Source organism: Durio zibethinus, chromosome 3 (genome assembly GCF_047325235.1).
Source record: "Durio zibethinus cultivar Kanyao isolate XHJ-2024 chromosome 3, ASM4732523v1, whole genome shotgun sequence".
NCBI lineage: Eukaryota > Viridiplantae > Streptophyta > Magnoliopsida > Malvales > Malvaceae > Durio > Durio zibethinus.
Window position 1 is genome coordinate 6,753,924 of NC_143164.1, and position 21,350 is coordinate 6,775,273.

The window sequence follows — 21,350 nt, forward strand, 5'->3', positions numbered from 1 at the left end:
AGTATTAAAATAAGTTATATATACCAAAAACTAAACTGACAATATGGTCATAATCTGGACCGTCAAATTGTTATTGTAGTAAATTTGTAGTAATTTTGTAATTTAGTAATCTTATAGTAAAAAAAGCAATTTTATTCTTTTATCCTACAATAACCATTCGTCTCATCACCGATGCATGTTAATCTGAGTAACAAAAATTTTGATTTTTTTAAAGTAAAATTTTGATTTCAAATTTTATGAATAAAAAATAAATAAATTCAAAAGAATTTATTCTCTTTATGAAATTCAATCCAACTTAATTTTAAATTAATCAAAATCTAAAATAATTATCGAACGATCAAGACATCCAGACAAAAAAAAACCATTGGTCTCGTCTTACTGCGGAAAATCTTTAATTAATGTTTGCACCAGCATTCCCTCCCTATATTTTCCCTACCACCATTTATCATCATGCAAGTGCCTATGCAGGCTTAAATATTGGACCAGCCTATATTAGCTTTCTTGTTAATCTCGTTTGGGACATTCTATTAGAATTAAAACTTGGAAGAAAACAAAAGAAACGCAAAAAATTCAAAGTAGCAAACTAAATTCAACTCATTGTTTTAAGCACACAAAAACAAAGACAGATGAAGCATATCATAAAACCAGGACTCAAACAGACAATAAAAGAACCTAGTAATCACAACACAACAGAGAGCATGTAGGACCTAGCTCACTGTTCTTTATTTTAACGAACTATACTGTTGCCAAATACTGAAATCTATAGCCACGTTAGTGGAACTTATTGTACTAAAAGTTGCACGTCTGTGCTATAAGCATAATAAATGCAACTATACCATGAGTTTCAGAATCACTCCTCTTCTGACTCAGACTCGGCATTCTGGAGCCACTCCACGAAGGGCTTGACATTCTTCCAAATCTCACAACTCTTATTGCTACCAGCAATACCCTTTTGGTACCACTCCATGACAAACTCTTCTTCCAAAATGTCATTGTCATACAGCACTTTAAGAACCAGAGCCACCTCCTTTGCTGCCTCGGAGCTTGCCTTGCCACAAAAAGACTCAATAGAATGGAGAAGCACAATTTGCCCTCCCTCTTCTTGGGCTGCCACTGCCAGGTAGTTCTTTTTTTTGGTTACTTCCTTTGCAAACCCCTTCCCAACATCATGAAAGAATGCTGTAAAAAGGGCATCCATGACTTCTTGGGAGGTTCCAGAGAGCGAACCTAGGAAGGATTTAAGCTGAGTTGCAGAGCACCCCTTCTTGAGGTATTCCTTTATCTCATCAACAAGTTTCTCATGGGCACTGATACCATTCTCATGTTCCTTAACCTCACACTCCGGAGACTTCCTCACTGACTTTTTCTTCTCTTCATTGGTAGAAAGCATAACCATATCTGCAGTAACAGCACTCAACTGCTCTTGGATACGTTGTTGAGCAGCTTCCAGTGAAGTATCCGTGTGCCACTGGACATCATCATTATCACTGGCCACCTGTTCATTCTCATCAGCCTGACTGTGTGCAGGGGAGTGATCCTCATCAGAATGTCTGCTTTTCTTCTTGGTTACTGCACCTTTGGAGGCAGCAACCTTTGAAGTAGTAGAGGAACCTTTCTTCTTTACCTCTTTTTTAATCTTCTTCAGCTCTTCATCAGCAGCCTCACCCTCCTTGAGTCTTTCCTTTTCAGCCCTCCTCATCGCCTTCTTGTCTTTTGATGACTTCTTCGCCTCAGGTGGGTTCTTAAGAATGAAAGTTGTAAGCTTATCCCTCATGTCAACATCAGAAACAAACCCACATGCAGCACATTTCAGGGTAATCATCTGTGTCTTGGTAATAATTATCTCAGTTTCAGGGTTCCCACAACCATAGCACTGAACATACTTCTTAATGAAGTTCTCAAGAAGCCCTGCAAGCTTGGCAGTGTCATGGGCCCCATTTACAAGTGAAGTTCCAGTCTTCTCGTCAAACTTGGATTGGGCTCCCAGTTCACAACCAAAATATTTTGTAGTGTAAGAAGCAGGTCTAGCCAAAGCCTTGGCAATTTCTACCATGTTAATCACGTTAGTCTTGATGCCATTTCCCCTCCCTTCAATCTTACTTATCATTTTGGGCATCTTATACCTATAAAAGGCATCATCACTGTTTGAAGCACCAATATTTTGCAAAGCCATCTAGATCAAACTGTGGGACAGAGTTAATTAAAGGACAGATCAGATGCTGGTGTTCTCAATTGTGGTGAGAAATCCTTTACCAGTCAGCTTCCTTGCACTGGAAAGAGGTTGCATAAAATGGAAATCCAGACAATATGTGTTATTGGCCTCAACATGCATGCAGATAACTTCAGAAGAGGAACTTCTATTCTTTTTTCTAGGAGTGGGACAGTACTCTCCGAGCAATCCAATTGATGACAAAAAGAGAGAGGCCCGTTCAGACATAAAAGAAGATTCAAAAGTAACACCCTCCACTTTGACAAACTGCAGACACAGCAGACCAAACAGCCAACTTCCTGAAGACAATAATAGAATATTCCAGGCAAAGGTTAATAGCCAAGAAAACACTAAATCAACAAATTAATATGTTATAGTAAAATGAAATATTGAAGCATAATGATACAATTTTAACAATACATATATATACATCAAAAATATATACAAAATAAACATATGTCAAATTCCAAATGCCTATAAAGCATCAGAATTAACAAATATCCGTTTCTTAAACGCCTAAAGATTCCAATATAGATCTTCCAAATTCGGGTTATTTACTCACATAGGTTACAAAGATACTATCAAAATCAAGAGTAAAAGGATACCAAACCATTAATATGAAAAAAAAAATTTGAAAAATTAAAAGTGAATTAAAAGAAAGAAAATGTAAATCCCAATTTTAAAACCTCCTAGTCATACAGAAAATAATTATAAAAAATGTAAAAAATGAGGTAAATTTAATGAAAAATTAAAATAAATAATTATTAAGAACTACAAACTCGTAATAAATAATCTAACCATTCCATTCAATGTTAAATGATGAAAAATTAAAAGAAAAAATATATATATAGGATTTGATATCTGCATTGTAATAATCTAAAGGCGAAAATACATATCCACAAATTAGAGAAACTTTAGAATATAATCGCTCTGGTCAGAACCAAAACTACATCGATCCGATCGTCAACAATAATCCAAATTCAAAGCTAAATCAAAACAAATAAGCTCTTAAAACAAAAAAAATAAAAACAGATCTGCAACGATTCAATAACAGAAAACATAAATCTAGTTATGGGACAAATACATGAAAGATAAAAATAAACGGTAGAAAAATAATAAATTAAATCGAACGGATTCATCAAGAAAATAAGAATAAAATAGGTAACTGAAGAATCATACCTTTGATGGGATGAAGAGAAAGAGGGACTGGTTATTTGGGATGAGAAGCTGAGATTGGAGTTTTTTAGATGGCAGATGTTAGGATTTTGGTGCGGGGAAAATGGCGAGGACGTAGCATTATATAGGGCAACACAGGGAAAAGTGAAAGGCTAGGGCAAACTCAGCTCTACGATATTCGTATTATATTATTGCCCTTAATTCCATTCTTCCTTTTGGCAAAAAAAAAATCCCCTTTTTTATTTACGATTTTTTTAAATGTGAATTCCATAAATCAAAATATCATTCTCTCATTAGTAGTTGCTTATCTAATTTGGGATGTCTTACGGTTTTCACCATCGATTTTAATATGATTATTCTGCTATCTGCATTTCGTTATAATTAAATTTGATAATTTAAAATATTATATTATATTATATTATAAATATAATTCAAATAATTGATATAAAAATAAAATAATTTAATAATAATTATATATAAATTTAATAAAATTAAAAAAATTATTTTATATTTTTATATTTACACAAATACATAATTTTTGTATAAAATAAAATATAAATATATAATTTAATATTTTATATGACATTGATATATAAATTGTCAACCATCAAATCTAGCTTCAACTAATTATATAAAAATAAAAATATTTATTATTTTATTTATTTTTGTAACAATTTTTTTTTATTTTCAAATTAAAATTCTAAAGCTTTTAATTGGTTATAAAGCATATATATAAAAATAAGCAATAAAAATTTTATTGAATAAATATCTTTATTTATGCTTAAAATTAAAAATAAAAACATTTTTATAATAGTATAAAATCACTTTTACACAAAAAGAATGTAATGTTGAATAAATTGTAGTCCTCTTTTCTTCCACTCTGCTTCTACTACTTCTCATCCTTAAAGACTCTCTTATCGATGCATTGAACCTACAAACCCTAAAATCCAAGATTAACTTGTTTTTTTTAGTTAGTCAGGTACAGAGATTTTGGTGAGGAAAAAAAAAAAGAATCAGACCAATTGTCAAAGCAAATGGCTTTGAGATTTTGATTTAAGTGTTTGTAAAGTGGGTTTTTTTTTCGTTAATTCCGAAGTTAACCAAATCACGCCAGACACGGTCTTTAAAAACGACAAATGGCTTTAACTTTTGAGCTCAATTTAGGAAAAGTTGATGACATGTCACCGTTAATATGCTAAAGAACGAAATAAAAAATATCTAGAAAAAGGGAATATCATGAGAAACATTCAAATTTAGGTTTCTCAAAATGATATTAGAGATAAATATGATTTGAACATATTCTAATAATTACGTGATGTTAGAGATATAATAAAAAAAATATTGAAAAAAATATGTAATATGAGTGTTATTAGATATGTAAAAATGCATAAATATTATTAATAGCATGAAAAAAAAAAAATGAGTTATTATAATTAGAGTTGAAAAGGTGAAAATTATGTAAAAAATGAAATAATATAAATGTTGACATATTATTTTAAAAAATCTACCTTTTTTAAAAGGAAATTGAGTCATCTAATATCCCTCTTTCAAATTTAAAATTTTTTTATAATTTAATTTTTATTTTATCAAATAAAATAATTTTATTTTAAAACATTTTTTATTTAAATGCACTTTTAGATTTTTCTTATGAATTCTCACTATCAAATTTAATCATAGTTATAAAATTTTAAATTTCACGATTCGTATATTCATATCATATAAAATACTGAAATTCATATATTCATACAATATTTTACATAAAAATTACATGTCATAATTAATATTAATATAAATATGAAATATATTTTTTGGTTTTATTAAACACATATAAAATTATTATTAAAATTTAAACTGAGTCACTTTATATTTTTTTTACATCGTATTCGTATCATATTGCTATACCATATTTTAAATTATCAGGGTTACAAAATTTCATTTGAAATCATATTTATAAATAAAAGTTCAGATTTATCTAATTGAAATATTTAAAATAAATTTTATTAATATTTTTTACAAAGGAAACTATAATTTGATTTTAAAAAATATTGTAAATACTAAAATTTAAATTTCAGATATATTAAATGTCACGTTTTAAGAATAATTATATAAATCAATTTAGTTAAATTTTGAGTTTAAAATTTTTAATATTTTATTATTATAGTTAAACCACATTAAAATTACTTGAAACCAAAACTCTACTACATTTACTTTTTCCTAGTCCAAGCAAGTATATTCAAAAAATAGTGGATTGTATGTCTCTAATTGAGTGCTTATAATTCTTAATTTTTGGAGATGTCTTAAGTTATATTTTATCTTTTAGTATTTCTTACCTTTGTAATATGCCATATTAATATTTTATAATTTTTTTAATATTAAAATCTACTAATATAAATAATATAGATTATTTTTAATTTTCAATATGCAAATAATACTATAGTATTTTTCTTAACCTTCATTTTAAATCAAATTGAATATTCAACTTTAAACTAAGATAATTTTTTCTTTTTGATACTTAAAACTATGACTTATAATCACCTAAATAAAAAAAAATCTAACTCAATGTTGATAAATCACAAGTGAGCAAGAAAATATTTGCTTTTACATAAAACAAACTATTATATCTTGGATACCTAAAACAATCTCTTATTTATGCCAAAATGTAAACCTTTTTTTTTTTTTTTTCCAAAAAACAATGCAAACATTTTAACCTCTTTTTTTTGTTAAAAAAACAATGCAATCTTTTTGTTTACCAAGTAAAAGAAGATATATAATTTAAAACTTTTCCTTTTGGGAAAGAGTCACCTTCAACACCAAACAAAACTATTGAAATTGTTTAATATTTTATTTATCAATAAAGGCTCCTAATTACTTTTTTTTTTTTAAGTTGTCATCATAATTAAATATTATTTTTATATAATTTATTAAATAATTAATTACTATATTATAATTAAATTATAATAACTAAATAATTAATTAACAAACTATAATATAATTAAACAAATAAAACTTAATTTTAAATTTTCAAATTTCTAAAATCTATTTTTTATCACTAAACTAAAGGTTCATTACATCATAATTACCTTATTTAAATGATGGTGGAGCATTTTTTTTTCTTTTTATAATTTTTTTACATAAATTATGAAAAAAAATTTCTATTGATGCATTAAAAATAAAGAAATTATAAAATATACTGATAATGAATTTTTTTAATTTCATAAATAAAATTAAGATTATAAAATTTGTTTTTATATATTTAAAAAATAATTAAAAATAAAATAAGTATAATTATCATAACTTTAATTATAAAATTAAAAAAATTTTGCTACCAATATCTCAAATAATTTCTCTTAAAAGAAAGATCAAGTGGTAATATTAGAAACGAAAGAAGGAAAGAAGAAAAATCATCATCAAAAATCGAAAAGACAAACGTAGCTTACGTGGCACCCAGGCGATGCAAGTCAAGTCGGTTTCAAGCATCCAAATTTGCGTTTCGAATTATACTTCCTACATTAAATATGCACCGTTGATTCCTTCTCTCGAAACGATGAATACACACATCCAAAATAACATCAGGGCACCAGATTATTGCTTTGTACATATATTATTGGACTGTCAGAATCTAATTAAAAAAAATATCCAAACTCCAAATTTCTTTGAAATTTTTTAAGAAAATCATCAAATTAAGAAAGAAAATTCAATAAAAATTTTATATTTATCATGTATATATATATATATATGTCAATATATCAATAATCTATCAATAAAATATTAAATTTTAAAATTTAATTAAAATTTAAAATTCAATATCTCAAACATAAAAAAAATTAAACGAAAGTATAAAAGGTCAGCACATAAGTGAAATGATTTAAATTTTACAGGCAATGAGCAAAATATTACAGGTTAAATATAAAAATAACCTCTGAGGTGCATTTTTTTTTATCAATTTTATATTTTAAAAAATAAAATTATTATACTGATATTTTAACTTTTATTTCATTATCATATTTTTATTCCATTATCACATTAGTATTTAGAGTAACGTTGTTAAAATTTTAATGCTGACGTGATATAAACATTTAATGTGATGCTAACGTAGTATCTTAGACAAACATCATCAATACCACATCAATATAAAAATTTCAAAAATTTTAAAAATATAAAAAATTTATTAAAAAAATTCTGAAATTTTTTTAAAAAAATTTAAATTTCAAAACAAATCTAAAAAAAATTCTAAAGGAATTCTAAAAGTTTAAAAATTCTAAAATTTATTTAAACATTATAACAAATTAAAAAATATGAAATATTTTAAATTTTATAAAATTAAGATAATTTTAAAAGTTCAAAAAAAAATAAAAATTTATTAAACAATTCAAAGAAATGAAAATTTTTAATAAAAATTAAAATTTCTTAAAATTAAAAAAAAAAAAAACTTATAAACTAAAAATTAACAAACTCTGAATTTTTTAAAAATATTTGAAATTATAAAAAATATATATATAATTTTTTTAAAATTCTGAAAATTTTTTAAAAAATATTGAAAAACAAAATAATTTCAATGTTTTGAAACATTCTAAAAAATTTTTAAAATTTTGAAAAATACAAAGTAAAAAAACTTAAAATTTTCAAAAAAATCCAAAAAATTTTGAAATTTCAAAAATTAAAAAAAATAAAACTATAAGATTAAAAAATAAAATTTTTTAATTTTTTTAAAATTTTTAGATTTTTTTCAAAAAAATTTATTTTTTATTTCAAATATTTTTATGCTTTTGTATTTTTTTAATTTTAAGAAAATTTTATTTCTATTAAAAATTTCACTTTTTTGAATTTGTAGAATTTAAAATTTTTTATTTTTTTATTAAAATTTTAAGATTTTTTAAAATATTTAAGTTTCCTTAATTTTTTTAAAAATATTTCTATTTTGTAATATTTATAAATTTTAAAATTTTTCAGATTTAAAAAAAAAAAGTTTTAGATTTTTGAAATTTTTTGAATTTTCTTTTAATACCTACGTAGCATTAATAATGTGATATTGATTAAATTTTTTTGAAACATATTAACATCTTATTCTATATTAGTGTAACATTCGCTAATTGACTAATGGATTAGTCTCAAGTATCAAAATAAATGATAAAATGAAAATTTGAATACCAAATTGATAAAAATATTTATAATTGAGGAATATTTTTATATTTAACCATAATATTATTAAATATTAATATTTTTAATATGAGAATATAATGACCAACTCAACAATTTTCAATCAAAATACTGTGTGTGTGACAACATATGCACTTTTCAAGTTTTCAACCAAACAATCAAAAGCCACTAAATCATGAAAGGGTTTGTTTGCCCCAATTGGAGTTTGTATAAAGAAATTGTTAGAGTAGAGTTATTGTTAAAAGAAGTTAAAATAATTTTTGACAAATTTAATATAAAAAAATAATAGAATGTTGAAAAAACTATTTAATAGTATTTTTGTCTATTTTTCAAAAAATAAAATATAAAATAATCAAATTTAATAAATTAAATCACAAGTTTTTAGCTGAAAAATAAATAAATTTTTTTGTTAATTATAATAAAAACAAATGAATTTAAAAAAATAGATAAAATAAAATAATATAATATAACTCTTTTTATAATTTTGTGGATTATTGAAGAGTAAAGTGAGAATGTAACAATTTTCATTAAATACTTGTTTTTAAATTAACATTTTTGGAAGAAATTTTAATTTATAACTTGGTTTAAAAGCTCAAATTACTTTCGTATAAGCTTAAATTCTTAAAATTTTAAAAGAGTCACACTTGATATTTGCTTTTACAATAAATAAGTGTTTTCATAATTTGAGTCAAATATTCACAAAAGATCCATTTGAATAGATAAAAAAATTAATTTTGATGTATTTAAAAGATTGATAGAAGTGATGTTAATTAATGTATTAGTAAAATTAGTTATTATAAGGATGAGTTTAAAATTAATAGTAAAAATATGCATTTAGATGCTAATAAGTCGATTTTTAAAAATAGAGGTTCAAAAATTTTTAAAAAAATTTAAAATCTTATTTTTAAAATTTTTCGGACATCTATTTTTAAAATTTTTTAAAAGTTTATTGAAATTCATTTTTAAAAATTTTTATTTTCATAAGCTTTTAAAAGTTTTTAAATATCTATTTTCAAAAATTTTTAGGAGTTTTTAAAATTTTATTTTGGAAAATTTTGAATCAAGCAGTAATTTACTGAAGTGTGTTGAGCAAAAAATAGTGTTAAAAGGAATGAGGAATATTGAGTAAATGTTACGCTACAAATAACAACCATCCAATCGAAAGGACAAACTTCGCTTACGTGGCACCCATGCGATGCAAGTAAAGTCGGTTTCAAGCTTCTAAAGTTGCGTTTCAAACCATACTTCCTACATTAAATATGCACCGTTGATTCCTTTTCCCGAAACGATGAATACACACATCCAAAATAACTTTACCGCACCAGATTATTGCTTTCTACATATGTTATTGTTCTGTCAGAATCTTATTTGAGAAAAAAATCCAAACTCCAAAATTTCTTTGAAAATTTTTAAGAAACTCATCAAATTAAGAAAGAAAAATCAATAAGAATTATATATTTATCGTGTGTGTATATATATAGATATATCAATATATCAATAATTTATTGATAAAATAATAAATTTTTAATTTTAATAATTATAATTTAAATTTTAGCATCTCAAACATAAAAAAATTAAACAAAAATATAAAATGTCAGCATATATGTGACATGAATGATTTGAATTTTAATGGTTAGTAGCATAATATTATGAGTTAAATATAAAAATAGTTCCTTACATTTATATTTTTTGTTAGTTTAATTTTAAAAATTAAAATTATTAGATTAATGTTTTAATTTTCGTTCAATTATCACATTTCTATCTTAGATTGAGACGTGTTAAAAGCCTCATCCAATGCCATATTATTAATGTTTAATCAGTATAAAATGAAAATTTTTTAAAAATTAAAAAACATAAAAAAAAATTCTAAAAGAATCTTAAATTAAAAAAAATTATAAAAAACTTTCAAAAATTCTAAAAAAATTCAAAACAATTCTAAAAAAATTCTAATTTTTTTTTAAATTTTTAAAAAATTTCTAAATTTGTTTAAAAATAATTAAAATTATAAAATATTTAAAATATTAAATATTTTAAAATTATAAAATTAATATAACTTTAAAAATTCAAAAAAAAATAAAAATCTAAAAAATTCAAAAAATTAATAATGTAATAAAAATTCAATTTTCTTAAAATTTTATAAATAAAAAAACTTAAAAAATTGAAAATTAAAAAAGTCTTAAATTTAAAATATTTGAAAATATTAAAAATATATAAAAAGCTTTCAATAAATTTTAAAATAAAAAAAATCTGCAAAATTTTAAAATTTTTTAGAAATTTAAATAATTTTAAAATTGTAAAACTTTTAAAACATTAAAATATTCTTTAAAAAACTTAAAAATTCATAAAAATAAAAAATTTCAAAAATTTTTGAAAATTTAAAAAAATATATAAAAAATTAAAATTGTAAGATTCAAAAAATGAAAATTTTTTGGCATTTTCAAAAAAAATTTAGATTTTTTTTATTTTAAATATTTTTAAAATTTTAAGATTTTTTAAATTTAAAAAAAATTAAATTTTGATTAAATTATATATAATTTTTTATTTTTTAGAATTTTTTGAAATTGTTTTGGTTTCTATTTAAATTTTAAGATTTTTTTTGAAAATTTTAAGTTTCCTTATTTTTTGAAAATTTTAAAAAATATTTTCGTTTTGTAATTTTTTATAAAATTTAAAATATATATTTTTTATTTTTGTATTTTTTGAATTCTTTTAAATTTTTTGAATTTTTTTTAATACTTACGTGGCATTCATGATGTGATATTAACTGGACTTGTTTTACACATATTAACATCTTATTGAATGTTAATATCACATTTGCAAGTTAATTGGTAACGTTAATTTCAAATATCAAAGTAAATAATGAAATGAATGTTGAAATACCAAACTAACAAAAAATATATAATATAAGGGCCATTTTTATATTTAACCCTAATATTATTAAATATTAATATATTTAACAGGAGGATATAATGATCAATTTCAATAATTTTCATGGAAATACATTGTGTGACAACATATGCACTTTTCAAGTTTTCAACCAAACAATCAAAAGCCACTAAATCATCAAGGGATCTCTTTTGCCTCAATTGGAGTTTATATAAAGAAATTGTTAGAGTAGAGTTATTGTTAAAAGAAGGTAAAATAATTTTTGGCAAATTTACTATAAAAGAATTATGGAATGTTAAAAAAACTATTTGATAGTATTTGTGTATATTTTAAAAAATAAAAATAAAAAATCAACTTTAATAAATTAAATCACAAGTTTTTAGGTGAAAAATAAATAAAATAAAATAATTTAATTATAAAAAAAAACAAATGAATTCAATAAAAAATAGATAATATAATATAATATAATATAATTTTGTGGATTATTAAAGAATAAAGTGAGAATTTAACAATTTTCATTAAATGCTTGTTATTAAATTAACATTTCTAGAAGAACTTTTAATTTATATTTTCGTTTAAAAGTAGAAATTTACCATCCTATAAGCTAAAATTTTTAAAATTTTGAGAGTCACACTTGGTTTTTGCTTTAAAAATAAATAAGTCTTTCCATAAGTTGAAATAAATACCCACAAAAGGGCTCATTTAAATAGATAATAAAATTAGTTTCGGTGAGATGTAAAATAGTAATAAAAATGAGATTGGTTATTATAATAATAAGATTAATTATTATAACAATGAATTTAAAATTAATAGTGAAAATATGTGTTTGAATGTAAGTATAGTGTTGGTGAAAGTGGTTAGGTGAATTATAATAAGAAAAAATAATCAAGAAGGGTATTAGATTAAAATTTGTATGTATTAAAATTTTAAAATTATAAAATAATATTATTTTATTTTCTAATATAATAAATTTTTATATTTTATTAATTTATTATATAATAAAAAAATTTATTTGTCATAGAAAATTTAATAAAATATTTTATAATTTCTTAAATTAAAAAAATAAAAAGAATTAACTGATGTATAAGAGCACTAAAAATAAAAGTGAGAAAAAAAAACACCTTCAGTTGGTCACTATAGGGTTATTTCTTCAATTGGCCACTGAAGATGCGAGCCGGTAAAGTGCCCCAACTATGCCATATTGAAAAAGAGCCCAACGGATGCCCAATATGATTGAAACCTTAAAATAACCCTAACCGAGCCGAATTGACCGTCCAATGACTTTCTAATGAGGCCTAACTTGTTGACCACCATCCAATTACTGCCCTTACAAATTGTGGGATGAGACGAAAATTTCCAAACTAACCAATTGAAACAGTTACCAATCTTGCTTTGACTAAATTTTCAATCTCATTTTATATGCCAACTAATAAAGAATATACATTAAAAAATAAAACATGTTAATCCAGCTGGTAAAAGAAAAGTTTTTTTATTCGATGTGTGGAAAGTATTTCGAAAATAAAATTTTAAATGTATTAAACCGATGTAAGAAATTTATTTTTAATATTATCCAAAAAAATTAAATCCGAACAAAACAGGAATGATACCTATGATAATACTAAACAGAAAAAACTGAACAAAGCCCTGATTTTGGGATTACTGTAATTTTCTTATTATGAGCTTGTTTTCTTCATTTAGATTTATTTCAAACTTCAATTTTGTCTATAAACGAACATACTGCAATTAAAGCTTAATTAGACTTTGGCTTCATTTGGTTTCTATTTAAGCGCCAATGAGATTCAGTTGAAGTATACCATTGGAAAATACATTTCATGCTTTTTGATTACACTAGAAGCTTAAAAACTGACTGGACTTTAGGGGTCCAGTGGAAATATTTCACTCCCACCGTAACATTCTTTTTATTTTTGAAAGCGATTAAATGTACCCTATTTTTTGTCCTTTCTACATCCCTTTTTTTAAAATTTTTTTATAAATAAAATTACTTAAATACATTTTCCTCAAGTGTTTAAATATTAATATTCGGTAAATTTTATAATTTTTTAAAAATATATTTTTGAAAAGTCTTATAACTTTTTAGAAATAGATTGTTGAAAAATCATAATATTTCTCGAAAATATATTTTCGAAAAGTTATAACACTTTTCGAAAATATATTTTTGAGGATGTAAGGATTGAAAGTTTCTGAAAAATTACAAAAAAAAAATTTATTAAAATTTTTATGAATTAGTATAATGAAAAAAGTTATTATTAGAAAAATCTTATATTTTAAAATTAAGAAAAAAATTTATATTTATTATTTTGATCTTAGAGAAAGAACAAAATCTTATAAGTCCCTAATTAAATTAAAGATAAAATAATATATATAATTTTTTTATAAATTTAAAATTTATCATTTTTTAAATAATTTTTTATATCAATTATTAAAATTTTATAGTAGCTCTAACTAAACTTAATTTTTTGGAATAGTTTCTCCATCTACTTATCACGATAGATTTCCTCAATTAACATATTATATTTTGATAAAATTATATAGTATTCAAATATTACTTATACAGTTTTAAGCAATTATCAACTCTTATATTGACAAAATTTGATAATTTTTTCATCATTCTTTGTAATATAAGGAGATGAAATATTTAATTAAGATCTCATAAGATTTTTTTTTTCTCTTAAATCAAAATAATAAAAGTAATTTTTTTATTAATTTTAAAATTTATGATTTTTCTAGTAATAACTTTTTCATTATACTAATTCATAAAAATTTTAACAAGATTTCTTTTTTTGTAATTTTTTAAAAACTTTCATTCCTTCCACTATCAAAAATACTTTGCCAGTAAGTGTTATAACTTTTTATAAATATATTTTCAGAAGTGTTATGATTTTTTTGACAATTCATTTTCAAAAAGTCATAGTACTTTGGCAGAAATATATTTTTGAAAAGTTATAAAATTTATTGAATATGAATATTGAATACTTGTGAAAATGATATCTAAGCAATTTTACTTATAAAAAAATTTGAAAAAAAAAAGAAAAAGATGTAGAGATAAAAAATGGATGCATTTCGACTTTCCCTTTATGATTATTCATGCTTCCTATTCTTTCTTCATTTTTACCATTAAGATTGCAGTGTAGGGACAAAAATGTCCCTATCACTTATAGCCTTTGTTTTTGTCTCTTTTATTATTTATTTGTTTTTTGATTATTTTAGTTGTTTTTATTTAAATGTTTTCAAATAACATCATTATAATTATTTAATAAATCATTTATATAATTATTTAATAAATTAATTAATAAATAGCTAAAAATCATAAACAAATAATCAATTTTTAATTGTAAAACATTATTATTAATTTTTAATAAAATTATTATTTGTTATAAAAATTAACTTATAAATGCAAAAATATTCTGAAATTTTCATTATATATAAGTTTTAATATAATGTCTATAATAATCATTTATTATTCTCACTATATTTTATTTCATTGCTATAACTATATTTGTATCTAACACATATCTCATTATTTAATCTCACTATTATAATAATTAATCTCATAATTACGTTAACTAATATTAATTTCATTGTTATTTTTAACCTCATCGAAATCAATTTTACTGTTCATTTAAATGAATCATCTATCTTGAAAGTTATATTCGAAGCTTATAAAATGGACCAAGTGAGATTTATAAGATGAAAAAAGGTTACCTCCTATTGTGTATATACTTATATTAGTGTAAGTATTATACACTTTTTTTTATCATTAGATAAAAATTAAATCTATGGAACGTTTAGTTATTGGAAAAGTTATATTATCCTTTTAAATATTATTTTTTGTAATTTGAGTCCGATGTTTGGTTTATGGTATCTGATTCTTAAAAATATTATAAGATTTTTAAAAGTGTCCAAAATTTTCAAAATAAAAAATTTAACTTTTCATATGGTTTTTTAAGATTCCGAAAAAAAAAAAACTAATTTTGTTTCACATTTGACCTTAATAATAAATTTTTTTAATTTGTTTTACCTTTAAAAATTAACATAATTATATAATAAATGAAAACTCATTATGACATGGAAATGTACATTCATAGCCACCATTGGACAAAGGTGCAATCTTAGCCGTAGATTGGACACTTGGCACATAATTAGATATGTGATATATTACATATAATAAAAATAACAAAATAGTAGATAACTACAATTTTATGTTTTTTTCTTTTAATTTTAGAAAGCAATATGTTTTTTATATTTGAAATGTAATAAATCAATTAAAATAATAATAAAATAAAATAGATTTTTTCATATCAACGACGTTTTTTTATGTAAAAAATGTAGTAATCGATACAATATTAAAAAAATATGTATAATATTTAAAAATATAATTTTTGCTAACAAATATCATGTTTATTTGTTTGAAAATATGGTTGATAATCTATCAAAAATCATTTTTTTTCAAAGCTTAGTTTTTGAACATATTACAAAAATCACTTTTCTAAAATAAAAAACATGATTGATAATGAAAAAAAAATTATATTTAAAAAATTGTTTCAACTAATTTTTTAAGGTAAAAAATGTAGTTTTTGGAATTATTAATTACTTTTTCCAACACGCAAATGTAGTGATTGTAAATAGAAAAAAGTAAAATAAGACTACGTTTTTACTTTTTTTTTTTTAATGAAAAATGATTATTTTCAACACTTTTCAATAAAAGAAAAAGGTCAACATAGTGGTCATTTTCTTTGAATAAAAAAAGTAAACCTTATGTCATAAAAAGAAAAAAGTGTCGAAAATGGCCACTTTTCAACAAGATAAAAAGATAAAAAAGTAAAGTAAGATTACATTTCTACATAAAAAGATAGCGATTATAAATTTTATTTTTAATCAAAGATTATGTTTTTATTTTTATAAATATAATGATTATAAAATATTTTTAATTAAAGATTATGTTTCTACTTTCATAAATGTAATGATTGTTATTATTTTTTTCAATCAAAAATTATATTTTTACTTTCATGAACGTAGTATTTATTTTTATAGAAACATATTATTTATTATAAACATTGCGTATATGTCTAATAAAACGTAGTTTTTTACTATATATTTTGGTCAGGACTACATTTAGATTTTAAAAAGGTGGTATTTGATTTTATTATATATATTTTGTTCATAATAAATTATCTTATTTTTAATATTATAAAAATAAAAACTTTTTTTATTTTGATTATTTAATGGTTGTCACAAGTTTAATTTTAATAACATAATTAATAATTGAAATGTTGGTTACGTGTTATTCACTAGTAACGAAGATATTATAGTAAACAGCTTTTATTATGTAATATAGTTTTTTTTCGAACCAAACACCAAAATCTAATATTTATATAAAATGAAGAATCATCTATTGACAAAAATCTATACTTATCCAATGATCATTTTTTCTCTCACAATCTAAGTTTCCACGAGCCAAACGCCTACTTACACTTAATCATTTTGATTAGGTCAAAACAAATGAAAAAACTTATATTAATGTAAATAGATCCCTTGTAATAGCTATATTGAATTCTTTTAGTTTATGTATGGATTAAAATTTGTAAAGAAAAGGAAAGGAAAATTAAAGAAAAGTTTTAAAGAAAAAGAAATAATAGTTCATTCCTTTGTTTGGATAATTAAAATGAGTTAAGGAAAGGAAATGAATGAATTGATCACAAACCTTAATTTGGTTAAGTTATGAAAAGGAAAGGAAATGAGATATTATATTATATTGCTCCAATTATATCTTTTAATAAGTTATTTTTCTATCATATGAATAACCTCAATATTAACTATTTTAAATAATTTTAAAAATTAATAAAAATAATTTCAATTAAAGAGAATATTATTAATACTTAATTCATAAAAAATATATGTTTGGAATTATTTTTATACTACAATTTTTTTTCAAAATTAATCCACAAATGAGAAAATTAAAAATTTAATATTTATTATTAAGATAAAATTAACCATAAATTTGTTTAAGTATTAACATTTTCTTACTGTTGTATATGTTCTATCATTTTTTTTTTGTTTTTGTTATTTAGAATTTGTGAAGTGATAATAAAATTAAAAAAAAAAGACCTAAGCATAAATTAAAAATATATAGAATTTGAAATTATTGGCAAAAAAAAGTTGAGGAACGAGTTGCAAAAGATTTAAAGACAGCATCAACGGTTAAGCTTGAATTTTATAATAATATTTTTTGAAAAATAATAAAATATAACAAAAACATAAAAGTTATTTTATATTTAAAAAATTTTAATCCTTTCTTTTCGTTTTTGTTTATCCTAATTTGAGGTAGTTATAACTTAGAGCTTTTTAAGGAAAAGGGAGGCACGCTCAATTTCTTTTTCAAATTATAAACCAAACAAAAGAAAAGATTTTTTTATTTCTCCTACTTTTCTTTCCTTTCCTTTCCTTTTCTCATCTTCTCTTAACCTTAAGTCAGGTCCATGAGTTATGGCATGAACGACTGAGGAGAAGGGAAGTCTATGATGTTTAAACTAACCATGAAAAACTTCTGACATGAGCTTGACTTTGATCAGAAATGGTTCAGAAAAACAATCAGTTCTGCTGATCCAAGTCATGGATAGAGAAAAGAAGAAGCCCTCCTTTTCTTCCTATAGTCAAAAGTTCAAAAAGCACTATTTTGAAATACGTTAACCCTTTGAAAAACAAGATTTAAATTAAGGCTAACAAATCAGAAAAGAAGAAGAAACAAAACTACAAGTACCAGACAACCCCACTTCCCTTGGGTAATATTAATCAACAAGAGAGAATTTCTGGGTCCCAAACCATAGACCAAAACGACAACAATTAGGCCAAATGATAAGCAAAGTCATCTGATCTGATCTAATTGCTAGAAATCTGCTTTTGAAGATATGTAACAAGTCATTTCAAGCTTCTGCCCCTGTCAAAGATAAGCTCTGAAAAAACTTGACCTTAGGTTATGCAACAAGTTGTTTAAATCCAAAATGAAACAAAGGATTTGGTTAAAGATAAACAATTAGAGTCAGGTTTGGATCAAGATCATATCACTTGGGATCATAACATTTTGAATGTTATGAATTTGGATTCTTAATCATTAACGTTGATCCTTTTATTTAATTATGTCCTTTTTTTTTTTTTGTATAAAGAAAGTCAAAATCTTAGGTAAGGGGAATTTATAATTGCAAGTGCTTGTTGGAAAATCCAACTTTCTTGGAACCATTTTGCTTGAATCCCAACCATTACTGTTTTAAAAGTAACAAGTTAGTTCATTAAAATTAGGCATGACTTTTCAATGTGGTAAAGAAGGGTTCTAAGAAATCCCAAAGAAAATGTTCTAGGCTATACAGTTTCTCTAAGTTGACAAAGTCTTAGAAATATCTCACCTTGTTCAAGCTTTTCATCATGAGTAATTAGAACTTCTAGACCTCCTAAGTGTTTCAACTCATGTGATATAATTGTTTCTTTTAACAAGGAAGTTTCCACAAAGCTCGATACTCAATTGAAGTTTTATTTAATTCATTCCACTAATATGAATAACAAAATATTTTTCAAATATATTTTAAATCATTTGATTGCAACTTATTTCTTTTTTAGATAAATGAAAAAAATTTTGGTTGCCTTGACTTGAACTTGGTTTTCCGTACTGAAAGTCGAATACCCTAATCAACATTGCCACTTACTAGAGACGTTAATTTCATCCAAATCTGATGTAAAATCTAATTTTTTATTTTAATAAAAATAAAAATGGATATTAAATTTTGGTGATAAAAATAAGAATATAATGATTTTAAATTTTTTATTGGGTTTGAATATATAGATTGGTAATATAGTATCTTATATTTCTCTCGTACTCGTATCTTATATATTTAATAAATTAATTTTTTATTAAATAATATAAAATTTATTTTGAATTTATTATAACTAATATATTTATAAAAAAATTATTTAAATATATAAGATAAAAATTTAAAAAACTATAAAATAAATTTTTTTTATTTTTTTAAAAGTATAATAACTATCGATACTCATTAAATATGCACGAAAATAAAAATAAAGATAAATTTAAAATATTTATTAAATATAAATATAAAAATAAATATAATATAAAAAATCAAAAATAAAGATAAAAAATATTTTACCCGTCTTATATTATACCAATTAACATCCCTACAACTTCACTTTTATTATTAAAAATTTGAATTTTTACATTGATCTAGTATTTCTTTTTATCTGGAGATCTAAAAAAATTTTGAACCTACTTTTGGAACAGAAAAATCATGTACCGATTACTGACTCTAGTGCTTAGGTGTCCATTAATATGATATTTTAGATATAAAGATATATATATATATATATATAAAAAAATTACGTCTTAAAGGTTTATTTATTAATATTAAGCCTTGGAATGTCATATTTATTAATTAACTTATTGTATATCATTTTTTTTTCATTCTAAATTCGTATATGAAAATATTTTTCTGTTCAAAAACTATAATGAAACCATGGAGGTTCATTTAATGAATTATAAAATGTCTGTATAAATAGAACAAATAATGGAGAAATAAGTAGTTATGCAACTCAATATTAGCTAGTATACTACCCATGTGATGTTTGTACATAAGGTAAATTTAAGTTACATTATTATGCTTTAATGTAACCAAAAAAAAAAAAATCAAAAGGTACATTTCATCAATAAATTATTGGTATTATAAGTTTTTTGAACAAATTCTTCACATTATACTATAATACTAAAATTAAAGATGAATTAAATCCGAAAAAAATGATAACATTTAGTAAGTTTGAAATTTAAATCATAATATTTATAATCTTTTCTTTTCTTTTTTTCTAAATTACGATATCTTTTGCATAAAAAAATAAAAGTGAATTAATATGATATTATTTTTTATAAAGTCAAAATAAAGTTACCGTTTGTATATATTAACTCAATCATAAAAGTTTAGGTATAACAATTAAGGCTAAAAATGATCGGATTGTTTCTTAATTGAAAAATAATTCAACTCGATCGTATTCGATCCAATTTGTCACCTTTGGGTATAAGTACATTTGTTGATTTAAATTATTAATTAAACATAAAAATGTTAGAACTAGAGGGTTTTAGTAGATTTATACTTTAATTAGTAACTTTTACAAATGCATGTTTTTTCAATAAAAATTTTAAATATTTATTAAAAACTTTACTTCTTTTTTTTTTTTATATAAATTACAAGAATAAGGAAAAGTTACAATTAACATAAAATAGTATATGGCATATTAAAATTAATAAATTAAAGTAAATGAACAAATCAATCGACGAACCAACACATAGATAAATTAATCATAAAATTGAATCAAAGTGAACTAGAGGTTTAACTCAATTGATCTTTATAATTATTATTAAAAAATAACATTAGATATATTTAAAATTCAAATATCAAATTTTATAATTTTTTTTTGTTCATATTGCTGACTTATTTTATATAAAAATAAAATAATTTACGCATGATAAAATTTAAATATAAATCTTTATGATTTCAGATTTTTTTTTTATTATTAAAATAATATCTCATTGACAACTTTACTTTTATTTTGTTTGCCTAAAAATTCAAAGTGCAAGTTATAATATATATCTCTAAATGGAAAAGTAGAAAAAAAAGTGAATGTTACCAACAAAAAAAAAAAAGTCGGGTTAACCAAACCGGCCAAAAACAGTGTTTGGTTCATGACAAGGTGGCGTGACTGGCGTGGACGTGAGTTACACGAAGTTGGGGGGCCAAAAAACGACAGAAAGTCAAAACGTTAATGCTACCTACCAATCGGTCCAACGCGCGTAATTTTCATCAAAATTTCTTCATCCCTATAAAACTTTACGTCGAAAATCACAAAACGC

The 21,350-nt window shown here is 22.5% G+C and overlaps 1 protein-coding gene across 1 annotated transcript; it reads right to left on the reverse strand.

The window, feature by feature from the left end:
- Window positions 1-569: 569 nt before the first annotated feature.
- Window positions 570-3,481, reverse strand: LOC111296551 (eukaryotic translation initiation factor 5). The gene is made up of 2 exons (XM_022890958.2): window positions 3,389-3,481; window positions 570-2,508 (listed from the first exon to the last, which is right to left on the reverse strand). The coding sequence occupies exon 2, from the start codon at window positions 2,171-2,173 to the stop codon at window positions 851-853; it is 1,323 nt and encodes a 440-aa protein (XP_022746693.2). The 5' UTR covers window positions 2,174-2,508; window positions 3,389-3,481; the 3' UTR covers window positions 570-850.
- Between the last annotated feature and the right edge of the window lie 17,869 nt (window positions 3,482-21,350).

Bases quoted from the DNA above. Each gene is read 5' to 3' on its own strand.
- LOC111296551 (XM_022890958.2), bottom strand. From the start codon at position 2,173: ATGGCTTTGCAAAATATTGGTGCTTCAAACAGTGATGATGCCTTTTAT.